The sequence below is a fragment of the Myxocyprinus asiaticus genome, chromosome 33 (assembly GCF_019703515.2).
Source record: "Myxocyprinus asiaticus isolate MX2 ecotype Aquarium Trade chromosome 33, UBuf_Myxa_2, whole genome shotgun sequence".
NCBI lineage: Eukaryota > Metazoa > Chordata > Actinopteri > Cypriniformes > Catostomidae > Myxocyprinus > Myxocyprinus asiaticus.
Genome location: NC_059376.1, coordinates 17,259,400 through 17,273,034, shown reverse-complemented (window position 1 = coordinate 17,273,034; position 13,635 = coordinate 17,259,400). Strand labels below are relative to the sequence as shown.

At 39.8% G+C, this 13,635-nt stretch overlaps 1 protein-coding gene across 1 annotated transcript in view; it reads left to right on the top strand.

Moving 5' to 3' along the window:
- Positions 1-7,511: 7,511 nt before the first annotated feature.
- The window catches only part of LOC127424142 (GDNF family receptor alpha-2-like), a 145,277-nt gene continuing 139,153 nt past the window's right edge, over positions 7,512-13,635 (top strand). The window contains exons 1-2 of the mRNA XM_051669071.1: positions 7,512-8,070; positions 10,091-10,396. Of these exons, the coding sequence (XP_051525031.1) occupies positions 8,034-8,070; positions 10,091-10,396 (343 nt within the window). The 5' untranslated portion in view covers positions 7,512-8,033. The remainder of the gene's footprint in view (positions 8,071-10,090; positions 10,397-13,635) is intronic.

Here is a 13,635-nt window from a genome sequence, read left to right as displayed (position 1 = left end):
AGGAAATTTTTTATTTATGTTTTTCTTAGCCCATACAGTGGTAAATCTTGGGGTATTATTAGAGGACTCCCTGGGTTTTTTGAGATACCAAATGTTTGAGACTTCCTTTCCTTGGTCTATAGATATGGATTGAAATGTATCAAAGTTCAATTTAGCAAAACAAATACAATATGAATAAAATGTTTTTTTTTTTTTTTTTTTTTTTTTTTTCAATAAACAAATTTTGTCATATGTATTTTATTCACCAAACAGTACATTGACATTTAAAAAAGGGAAATTGTGAGAAAATTTTGCTGGGCCTCAGGAACTTATGGTAAGATGACATCATCATAGCTTGTAATGTAAAATAATGAGATCTTTATAATGACAGAGCAGGCTGCAAATATGAAAAAACACAGATATAATAGTTCACACTTTAAATATATCTTATAAAAAGTAAATGCCAGAATTGTTTTTGTTTTTTTATAGTGGGCATGGATGGAATGTAATGGTGATTGAGAGATATACCTCAAAAGCCTATTGTATCATATGCTTTTTCAATAAAATTATATACAAATTTTTAACCAAGCATAAGTTGCTTATATTCAGCAAATACTCATTTTAAAATATCACTAACAATATATTTATAATGATTAGGGTCTGGTGAGTTTAGAACCCAAACGCAGCAAGTTTATTAAGTACATGAAAATCAAAAGCCATAAAGGGCCAAATGAAATGAGAGATGAGCTAAGCAAACAAAAACTAAGCAAATAAAGCAAGAACTCTCCAAACTACAAAGACATCAAATAATGCAAGACAAATGACAGGGAAAACATAAGGGCTTTATATACACACACAAGAACTAACAAGGGTAACAAGACACAGCTGGAATGAATCAAAGGGAACACAGAGAACAGAGGCACAACAAAAACCGTAACCAATCTTCAAACTAAAAGTCTTTATCCTTCTAGCGACCTTTAGTGGCCACTAGGGAGAATGTCCCAAGTGTTACAGAGGCCCCCATCTAAGGAGCAGCTCCTGAAGCTCCTTAACACATAAAAAACAAAAATAGTTCATGGGAGGAGCAGGAGGCAGAAGCCCAGGGGGCAGAGCCACAGGAAGCGGAGGCACAAGGGGCGGAGTCGCAGGAGGCGGAGCCACAGGAGTCAGATGCTCAGGTGGTGGAGCCGAAGGAGTCTCAGGGAATGAGTCCCAGGGGGTGGAGCTGCAGGAGGCTGAGGCTCAGGGGGTGGAGCTGCAGGAGGTGGAGCCACAGGAGGGCTCAGAGGTTATGGCATCTGGGGATTCAGAGGGCTCAGAGGTCAGAGCAGCTGAGGACTCAGAATGCAAGGCACTAGGGGACTCATACAGCAAGGCACTAGGGGACTTAGACAGTAAGGCACTAGGGGACTCAGAGAGCAAGGCTCTAGGGGACTCAGATAGCAAGGCACTAGGGGACTCAGAGAGCAAGGCACTAAGGGCCTCAGAGGGCAAGGCACTAGGGCACTCAGAGAGCAAGGCACTAGGGAGTAAGGCAGATGGGAACTCAGAGGGCTCATAGGCCAGGGAAGCTGAGGATTCAAGGGGCAGGGTCATAGGGAACCTGAGGGGCGGAGCCTTAGGAGACTTGAGGGGCAGAGCCATGGGAGAATCGAGGGGCAGAGCCATGGAAGACTCGAGGGGCTGAGCCTTGGAAGACTCGGAGGTCACTGGGGCTGGACAGGATCATCAAGGGACACAGAGAACTGGACAGGCTCATCGACAGGCTCATTGACAGCCTCAGTGAACTAGACAGGGTTGTCAACAGCCTCGGGGAACTGGACAGGCTCATCGACAGCCTCTGTGGCCGGGAGCACTGCAGTGACTGGGGAATGGCCTCTATGGCTGTAGGCACTGGCAGTGACAGGGGAACGTCCTCCGTGGCCGTGGGCACTGGCAGTGACAGTGGAACAGCCTCCATGGCTGTGAGCACTGGCAGTGACAGGGGAACGGCCTCCATGGTCGTGAGCACATGCAGTGACAGGGGAACGACCTCTGTGGCTGTGGGCACTGGCTGTGACAGAGGAACGGCCTCCGTGGCCATGGGTACAGGCAGTGACAGGGGAATGGCCTCTGTGGCCATGAATAAAGGCAGTGACAGGGGAACGGCCTCCATGGCTGTGAGCACAGGCAGTGACAGGGGAACAACCTCCGTGGCCGTGAGTGCTGGCAGTGACTGGAGAACAGGAGCCCTTCTCCTCCTCCGGCTGGTAGCACTGCTGTGGGAACAGCCTCCAGCACTGGGATGGATGAGGTTTCAGGTGCTGGCTCTGGGACGGATGAGGCTTCAGGTATTGGCTCTGGAATGGATGAGGCTTCAGGTGCTTGCTCTGGGATGGACAAGGCTTCAGATATTGGCTCTGGAATGGACGAGGCTTCGGGCACTAGATCTGGAATGGACAAGGCTTCAGGTGCTAACTCTGGGACACCAGAGGCTTCGGGAATTGGCTCTTTGACCGTGGCAGGCATGGACACTGACTTGTTGACCATGGCAGACGTGGGCGCTGGCTTGTTGATCGTGGCAGGCATGGGTGCTGGCCATTGACCTTGGTGGCCATGACAGGGGACACAGATGTGGCGGCCGCCGAGGAAGGGATGACATCCTTATCTTCCACTCAGTATCAAGGGTAACAAGACACAGCTTGAATGAATCAAAGGGAACACAGAACACAGAGGCACAACAAAAAACAAAACCAATCTTCAAACTAAAAGTCTTTATCCTTCTAGCGACCTGTAATGGCCACTAAGGAGAATGTCCCAATCATTACTGTCACTTTTACTTTATTAAAATAAGCTTATATTTATCCCAACATAAAAGTCATTTTTTGCGGAAGTCCCCCGCTATTTTAAATAGATTGATATACTGTACAGTAAACATTGAAACCACTTTTTTTCACAAATAACCACTAGATGGTGCCATAAACATGTGAAACTTACATTCTATATGTTTTTTGGCTTTTCAGCTTGAACAGAGACAGGAGCCATTAAACGTTGCTGCATACGGCATTATAGGGTTAAAAACCTTTCACTGAAAGAAAAATATACCTACTATTTTTGAAGTATAAGTGCGAGTTATACACAGATGCATCTTACTGTATCTGTGTTTTGTTTTTTCTCTCTCAACAACACGATTTTCAAATTTTTTAATGATTTTACGGACCCCCTGCAATTACGCCATGGACCACTATTGAGAAACACTAATCCAAAGGGATGAATGACCCCCTGCCACAGCAGCACTTACCGAACACAGTAGTAACTTGGTCAATTTAAATCAGCTGTTAATAAGTATGAATATTGAATATGTTATATTATTTACTGTATGCAGACCAATAATTTAAGCAATTAAGATACAAATTTCATGTCTGATGGTAGTTTTTCATTTTATGCCACCTTTCTTAGGCTTTGTTACCTGTGTCACACAGGCATATTGAATCAAGTTAAAACTGGTTTTGTCAATAGTTCAGAAAAGTACATCTTCTCTATATATATTTCTTCATAATCAACAAATATGATTTTTGTCATAATCATGCTGCCCTATTAGGAGGGCATTTCAGCATTATTATCTTGTGTTTCTTCTCATAAACTTCTATAATCTGCATTGGGAGTTGTGATTTTACAGAAAACGTCTTGGTTACTTTCGTAACCTCCGTTCCCTGATGGAGGGAAAGAGACGTTTTGTCGATGTAGTGACACTAGGGGTCGCCCTTGGGAGCCCCTAACACCTCTGATCTTTGAGAAAAGGCCAATGGGAATTGGCGAGTGGAATTTGCATGCCACATACGTGTATAAAAGGAGCTGGCTCGCAACCACTCATTCAGGTTTTGTGCTGAGGAGCCAAGACAGGGTCCCGGCCATTTCAGGGGGTATTTCAGTGTTGTGGCAGGAGGGACACAATGTCTCCTTCCCTCCATCAGGGAACGGAGGTTACGAAAGTAACCAAGACATTCCCTATCTGTCACTCACTCGACGTTATGTCGGTCCCTATACGAAACACGTAACTGTGTTACATGGACTGGCATTGAGAGACGGGCAAACCATTGCGTGCCTCGTAGCCAGTGCACCCGGCTGTCACGTGACCTCTCCCAATGGTCCTACGAGCGTCGTACGGTCCCCCGCACATTGGGGACAAGTCGACTACCCAAAATGGGGATATGCCGCCCCAGCTGTAGCCTCTTCTCTTCATTTTTCTCCCCAAAAAAGAGTGGAAATCGTTCAGCTGGGGGCCATAAGTGTCTGCATCGGAGGATGTCCTTTCCCAAGGGGAAGACACTGCGGAGATCACATCCTGCCAAAAGGGGAGGCAATTGTGTGGAAATACGTCACATGGTCTTACCGAGTCTTGTCGGCAATGTCGCATGTGGAGAAGTCCCCGTGGTAGGTCCTACCCAGAGGGGACGGAGCTCTACAAACACGGCGACCGGGGGGTCCCTCATAAGCTTTTTAAGGACGCCGGTCTTCTCTCGACCCCTCCGTGTTCCCGGGGGACGGCAGGGCACTCCTCCGCCCCTGGCAGCGGCTCCCTCGCTCCAGGCGGTCGGGGAGTCCCGTCCCTACTTGCCTCGCGGACGGCGGCCGTTCCCCGCGTCCGGGTGGTCGGGCTACTCTGTCCCCCGTCGGATGGAAGAGGCGCTCCCCTGGGTGGATGGCAGTGTCGAGTACTCTGCAACGGGAATCCCTCCTCCTTGCCAGGTTTCGGCACCAGTGTAAGGGGGTTCAGTGGAAAGGAGGAAGCGAGAACCGGCTTGACAACTTAAATAATAATTTAATAAACAACTTAAACAAACACACAACCATAAACACACAGTTCAGCTGCCTGTAATTCACTCTCTCTCTCGAACCATCGTCCCTGGCCGCCTTTATCCCTCACGCACCCCATCAGGCTGATTGGGGACTGGGCGTGTATCATTCCAGCCCGGCCCCGCCCTCCTCGGCTCTACAATTATGTCATGTCATTCATGAACGAACTGAATGTACTGATACATTCATTCTCGTACAAAATGAATGAATAAGTCATCTCGTTCATTAACAAAGATCTGCTGACTGACTGAATGAGAGGAGGAAGCAAGTCGTTCATTCAATCTCACAATCTCGTTCAACGAGAAAAGGGGCTGAAACTCTTAGTAGATTTGTTAACATGCACATTTTAATAAAGGATGCTTGTTTAGGTTGTCAGTGAGCACATTTACATGCACACCAATACGTTGATTACTCTCTAAAAATCAGCTTATTTTAAAAAAGCTGGCAAAGCAATAAATCTGCATTTATATGACATTTGAAATAATTGTGTTATTCTCTGCTTTTGATGTCAATATTTGAAGAAGTATGTGCTCAAGACGTGCACACACTGGATGAGCCAGTAAGAATGGCAGTTAAGGTGTTTACATGCCATGCAAAATCAGCGTAATGGGCCAAAATCTAACTGTGTCGACTGGTTTATTCATAAATAATTTATTTGATCCGATCAGTTACCTGGATCCAGAAGCAACTTGATATAGACAAATGTAAATGTACTGCGTTCTGATTGGGTGATGATCAGATCACTGTGATTGCACGTTAATGCATAGTGTAAACAGGGCCTTTGATTTAATGACGACATATATCTATCACTATCAGTGCATTATTTTATGATAATAAACCTAAAAAAAAAACTACAAAAGCGCAGAAAAACGGTACACTGCTTCTCCCAGATGCAGTTTAAATTTAAATTTAATCTAAGCAAAATTGCAACATTTCGAGCAGATTTCTGTTATACTGGGGAGTACCTGCTGTATATTAACTGAGCTGTAGATTTGTGTGCTTCTAATCTTTGTCACTGCATGTTGATATCTGACACACTGAAGAAGATCCATAAAGTTTTTGTGCATGTAAATGTAAGAGCTTTTTCAAAATATCCAATCAGACAGTTATTTCCTTTTAAAGCCTAACATAACCGGTAAAGTTTAAACTCACTGCTAAGTTTTATCCCAGTGGTTGATTGACAAGTGAATGGGTGTTACGTCAATGCGGTTAGTGTTTACACCTCAAATGCCATGTGGTCACATGCATTTTTGTCTACCTCTGTATATGTTTTTTTGTAATTCATTCACAAAATGTTTTGTAGCCCATTTACACCTGTATTTAGCGGTGACCACTTGTGATTGAATCATCTGAAACACATCTTAACACCAGGTGTTTGGGGTCTGTGAGGAATGAGAGAGATTGAAACTGAACTTTTTGATTAACTCTTTCTCCCACTGACATGCTGGGTCTCTCTCAATTGCGATACGATTATTATATTGTAAAACATTGCGATAAATTGAATCGTGACATTTGTACTGCAATATGTATAATTTTGTGAGGTGCTTGGACATACACAGCTTTAATGCTAATATAACTTTAAAAGACGTTAAAAAGCTACACTTGGGACTCAGTTACATACAGGGGTTATGGATGCCATTCTTGAATATACAATGGTTTGTTGCCATGATGCTGTAATCTTTCAAGTCAGAGGGGATCACTGTCATGGTGTCACAAAAACAAACACAAATTATTACTGTTTAGAGAGATGTGTGAGAAAATGTGATCAAGGTCTTGGACAGGTGTAATTTATTTTTATTTTATTCCCTTTTATTTGCCATTTCGATCCAGTAAAATTGGATAATGGTTTTACTTATTTGTGCTTTTAGACTTAACCTTGAATACCCCCTCCTCTCTCTACTATCACCTCTTTAATCTTTGTTTACCTGCCTTAAAGGGAGAGTTCACCCTAAAATGAAAATACTCTCATCATTTATTCGCCCTCATGCCATCCCAGATGTGAATGACTTTCTTTCATCTGCTGAACACAAACGAAGATTTTTAGAAAAATATCTCAGCTCAGAAGACCTTCAGGACAGAAGGTCCATACAATGCAAGTGAATAATGGTGACCTAACTTTGAAGCTTCAAAAAGCACATAAAGACACCATGACTCAGGTGTGGGTCAGAAATAGATCAATAATTATGTTTTTATTTATTTATTTTTTACTAAAATTTCTCCTCCCACCCAGTAGGTGTCGATATGCATGAAGCATGAGAATTGCCAAAAACAAAAGAAGATCGATGTGAAAGTGAAAGTGGAGATGGATTGTAAAAAAGGACTTACATATTAATAAATTGGTTTTCCATCTGATTTAAACACGCCTTCAGCGAACTCTTCTTGTAGGTAGGCCAATTGAATATACTCACAATCACATGGAAAACCTCCTTCTCCATGAATTCTTGCAAATACAGTTGGCTACAGTAGGGCAGTTAGACAAAAATCTGTAGCACAGTTACTGTCCTCATGTCAAAAGTTGCCATTTTTCCTTTCGTTTACTTATTCGTTAACCAGCGTGAGCACAGTATTGTAAGTCAGCTTGACATCTCGCTTTGATTAACTCATCCATTGCCGGATCATTTAATAGGAGGCTGTAACGCAATAGGTGCACGTGCGCTCGGTTTTACCCTCGCGCTCCAAGAGAGCACTGCCTCAGCCAGAGTGCGCACAGAGGAGATAGAAGTCTTTCCGCATAGCTCTGCCATCTGAAGTTTCTCAATACGTTTGCTTGGGAATTGTGTTTCGGAGAGACACGGGAGTGGGGATATCTGTCCTTTAGAGGAGCATTGCTCTAGTAAGCCAAACATTTTAATTCTGCGTCCTTCGCTATAGTAGGGCATCAGCATTGGGAAATATGTCTCTGTCCAAAGGAAACCACTAGTAACGGTTCCTGCGAAAATCGGGGGTTTAGTTCACCTCCTGAGCGGAATAGAGAACTTTTCCTCTCCATTAATGAGGCATTGGATTATTTAGACGGGAACAAGCGAATCATGGTGCGACAAACTCTGGATACGATTTAAAAATCGTAAGCTTTTTAAGGATTGTTAAGCTTACAGAACGTTTAGAACAGCATCGGTATTTGAACAGGAAACAGCAGAATACAGTGTATTTGGGGGGAACATATGACAACAGGAGCGGCACTCTATCACGCGCACTGATTCCCTATCAGAAACACCAAGATGTATAGCTCTATTTACGGCTTTCTGCTATTTTTAGGTAAGTTTCTGTTTCAGTTTACACAGTCTGAGCTAAATGAAACCTTTTTTATTAGTTGAAGTGAGCGCATTCAGTTTCTTCCATCCTTTTTAACCCACTTTCCTCCAGAAAATTAGTGAATGTTATGGTTTAAGGGTAAACAAAATAGTAATTTGACACCCTTAATAGGAGGCCAAGTTTGCAAACGAGCATAAAAAACAGAATTTTATATTCATCACATTGCGGTATTTATTATGGAAATTGACATTTCTAATTGCTTGCAAGAGACAGAAGAAATTTTTCGTCCATGATATGTAATCGCATATTTAAACTAATGATTATTATGTAACAGTAATTATATGAGCTGCGTTTCCTTCCTCCAGAAAACAATTTGTGCTTTTCATTTTGTATTAACAGATCTGTTAGAATAGCTTACTGTACGATTCTCAAGTTTTACATGACGTATGGTTTGATTCTAATTAGTATCTAGCAGTTGCAATCTCACATTTAAGGGTCATTATATATATATATATATATATATATATATATATATATATATATATATATATATATATATATATATATATATAATTTTATTATTTATCTATTTATTTATTTATTTATTTATTTATTTTTATGTTAATGTTTCAACTATCAAGGTCACTTATCACTGGCCATTGCACACCGAGAAGACTTTCTGCGCACCATATGATGAAACTCAGACTGAATATTCAAACAGTCTGCAGAACATATTAAACATTTAGACATTTTAAAAAATAGATTTTCAACCTCCAGTTACACTTTAGATTAGGTTTACCATGTGTACTACAAATGAATGTGTGTAAAATGTGTAAATAAATGTGTAAATATTTTGTTGGGCTGCTTGTTTTTACTATTGTGATGGATTATAGTAATAGGCTATTTAATACAGCATGTGTACCTTCATGATCTCGTTCTAATGTACACACTTTTGCCACATTTAAAGGTCTTAAAGCATCTATTATCGTCAGCATCTTTCTTAGTCCTTTTTTGTGTGTTTGAAACACATGCAATTAGCGAATTGAAAGAAATTAAAAGGTGTGTCTGAATCTTTCATCAGGTTTCTTCTCAAAAATTGTTCTAAATTCAATAAAGGTGATAATGATTACAATTTTAGTTTGAATTCTGATGTATTTACACCTATAGGTGTCACTGGTGGTGTGTGCAATTGTAAAAAACCTTGAATAAAAATCTGCATACATGGACAAAACTATTCTGTCACTCCTCCCTTCACATGCATATACATAACAAATGAAAAAGTGTGAAAGTAGCCTTTAATAAATGTGTGTAGGATCATTTTAAAGCTGTAATATTAGTGATGTCAGTGCGGTAATAAAGTATAATTGCTCCATCAAGGTATAACTAACATATTGTCACTAATTAAACTTTTCACAGAGACTTCTAAAATCTTCCATACTGTGTCATAAATGTGTCATATGGTAACTCAAGTCATGTTAATTAGAAGTCTTTTGTGTGATGTGCATTACATTTCAGTCTTCAAGGCATGTATTTTGTTCCTTGACACCAACCTTGGCTGTCAAGCAGATTGTGCAATCATAGAAAATGATTGCACGATCATCTGGACTTTTCCACTGGCTTGATGGTCTCTACATTTCATTTATGGCTGCTTTAGTCATTGACACAATATGAATGATTTTTTTTTTTTTTTTCATTTGATAAAATGTACTGATCTATGGCAATATTAAAAAGAGGGAAGGCAGTCATCATTTTATATCATTATAAAATATTTTATTTATATTAATGTTTTAATATGTATATTTATTATTATTTTTTTAACATTTTAATTAATATGTAGTGTGTGTGTATATACAGTAAATATATATATATATATATATATATATATATATATATATATATATATATATATATATATATACACACACATACACACATACAGTGCATACTGTACATACATACATACATACATACATATACAGTACACCTGAACCTTTGCTTCTCTCCTTTCCATTTTCCTTCATAGGTGAGATAGTGCTCTGCATGTCGGGCTCTTCCACTCTGTCTGAGTCTGGGCACCAGGACTCAATGGACTGTTTAAGGGCCACCGAGAAGTGTAACCAGGACCAAAAATGCAGCCATCGCTTCAGGATCATGAGGCAGTGTTTGGCAGGCAAGGACAGGAACACCATGCTGGCCAATAGGGATTGCCAGGTAGCTTTGGAAGTGTTGCAAGAAATGTCCCTGTTTGATTGCCGCTGCAAGAGGGGAATGAAGAAGGAAATGCAGTGTCTGCAGAGTTACTGGAGCATCAACATAGGCCTGACTGAAGGTAAGAGCTCTCTGGCATTATGGATATATGGATAGATAGTCAAATAGATACACTTCTTCAATCTCAGAAGGGAAATTTAGGAGCAAAACAGCAGTACTATATATCAGACACAAAGTGTACAAAATTTACCACTATTCATATGTACAGTGAAATCTGGGCAGTGTAAGACAGAAATTCGGGTACCTTGGCAGTAATGTGGACTCAATAGCTGCGTCCGAATTTGCGCACTGTCAAAGTATGAACTACATTTGATGAAGAACATTTATCGGATGTTAATAAAAGCATGTTCTTTATGTATGCCAGTGAATAATATGAATACATTCCAGAACATACGATTTCATATGTACCAAATGTATGGTGTAGTAACTAGCGCAAAATATTCTACTTTAGTTTTGTTAAACAAGTACAATTTAACCACAAGAAACACATTTCTTGGTATACATTATATAGTCACCCGACTTGTAGTTCTCCTCGATTTTGTAATTATTTTTTAATTCAGTGTTTTGAATGTGATGTTTCCGCTGCTTCTGTTGTGGCATTATTGGATAGCATCCATTGGATGCGAACTTCAGAATCTCAGCAGATGTAGTAGGTAGTCTGGGTATTTCTCGCCTAATGTTTTATGACTACTGAGGATTCGGATATTCTACTCAACTGTCATACTGCTTTTTTCATCCTGTATAGGGAAGTATGCAGATTCTTGACACAGGGAGTGATTCTTGGGACACCCCACATGGGACATTTGGGACAATCACACATTTTTACATTAGTTTTCATTAATTTTTAAAATAGTGACATTTCTACTTTAAATTCAGCATATATGATCACTTGTATGTTCTAAATGCAAATGTGCCATTTTATTTTTATTTTATTTTTTATTAAAATCATTACATTATCAGTCACTACACCTGTCCTCAGCCATAACTCAATATTTCATATAGATAAAAGTATATATTAAACTTAAGAAAAAACATAAAAATAACTGTACAAATTTAAGACACATTACTACTATTTGACTAAACTTCTTCTATGCATTTATTTTGTGAGAAAATGGGAACAGGGGGTTGCACCGAAACAGATTAATTCCACTAAATATGTTGAACAAAGTATCCCAAAATAATTCCATGATTCCATTCATTCATTCATGTCAAGAATCAGTGGAATATGAGAACATTTGCTGGTGCATTTGCTGTCAGGTCCATGAATGAGAGAAAACTGACCTTGTGTAGTGTCATTACTCCTCACTGGGGTTACAGCCAGAAGAAATGTGCAGGCGGGCATGGGAGTAGGGTGAAAACACGGCATTGTGGTGTCATGCTGGCATGAGCTGAATGTATATGACTTGATCAGCTTTAGCCAAACACTTCAGTGTGATGTTCCTGTGTAGCACATCTTCCTCTATCCTGCAGATTACAGCGAATCTTAAAGGGACAGTTCACCCAAAAATACAAATTATGTTATCATTTACTCGACCTCATCTTGTTCCAAACCCATATGACTTTGATTCTTCCATGGAGCACAAAAGGAGATGTTAGACAGCCTCATAATGACAGCCTCAGACACCATTCACTTTCACTGTACAGAATAAAAGATGCAATGCCAGTGAAATGTAACTGAGACTAACACACTGCCTAAAATGTTCTTGTGTGTTCTCCGGAAGGAAGAAAGTGATATAGGCTTTGAACAACATGAGGATATGTAAAAGATGATGGAATGTTAATTTTTTGGGTGAATTTTTATTTTATTTTGTTATTCACTTAAACATTCCTTTTCCTGCTGGAATGTAATATTTGATTTGCACTTATGTATGTAAGATTTTTATACATGGAAGTTTTTTTTTTTTTTCCATTGATCCTCATAATATATGCCTCTGCATCCTGGGGTCATTTAGTTCCAGGAAGTAGCAGTCTGATCTCAGCTCACAGTTAACTGAGCACACATTCATTATGATGAGTGCACAGTGCATCATACCCTCTGGTTATGTGAAATATAACACGTGACACCACTGATTGATTCTGATGCAGCCTTTTTGGGTCCTCATCATCCTTATGAGCAATTATACAGTAGTGAACAGTGCGTTCAGAGTGAAACAGCCATCCAGCATTGCCTGCCTGGCACATGTGCCCTGTGGTTATGGAATATTCTTTGTCTACCCTGATCGACAGATGCAATCTAAGCTGTGTGGAGCCAAAATGATTGATTGACCTGCTTTTGAGCAGTATAGTGCATGCCAATCCCTATGTGAACCAAGTGTTCAAAGCTTATTGGCTCTACTCCCTCCTGCTGCTACCAAGTTGTTGTTATAGATTGTTTATGAGATAAAAATGCATTCCTTATTGCCTTGTTGTACTTTGTGTTGCATCAGAAATAATATCTCTTTTTCCTTTAATGTTTTTTTTTTGCACTTTTTTTCTTAAATGTTTTACTGTACAGTGCATAAAATATTATTTCATGTACATTAATCCAGTTTTAGTACAGGCTTGATGTGCTTCCTAGTGGATTTCCAATTTCAGACACTAATTATTTAAAATGAGTATTTATTTAGAATTATTTAATAAGAATACTTATGTGTTAACACTTTACAATAAGGTTTTACACTGTACGTTAACATTAGTTAAAGCACAAGGTTTCATGAACATGGTAACCTGCAATTGTTACCCTAAAGAGCTGTTTTTTTTTTTTTTTTACCTGATCTGACCTTTAAAATTACCTTTACCCAAAAAAGAAAATTCTCTCTTCATTTACTCACCCTCATGCCATCCCAGATGTGTATGACTTTCTTTCTTCTGCAGAACACAAACACAAATTTGTAGAAGAATATCTCAGCTCTGTTGGTCCATTCAATGGAAATGAATAGTGGCCAGAACTCCGAAGGTACAAAAAGCACATAAAGGCAGCATGTCTTTAAAGCAATATGACAGGCGTGGGTAAAAAACAGATCAATATTTAAGTACTTTCTTTAAATCCCCACTTTCACTTTCATTTCCACATTCTTCCTTTTTTGTTTTTTAGGGGATTCACATATTTGTCCATATCGTCACCTACTGGTTGGGGCTGACCAAAGGTGGAGATTTATAGCCACACTTATCATATAGCTTCTGAGGATATGGATTTAACCACTGGAGTAATATTGTTTACTTTTATACTACATTTATGTGCTTTATTGAGCTTCAAAGTTCTGGTCACCCTTCACTTGAATTGAATTGACCAACAGAGCTGAGATATTCTTTTAAGAATCT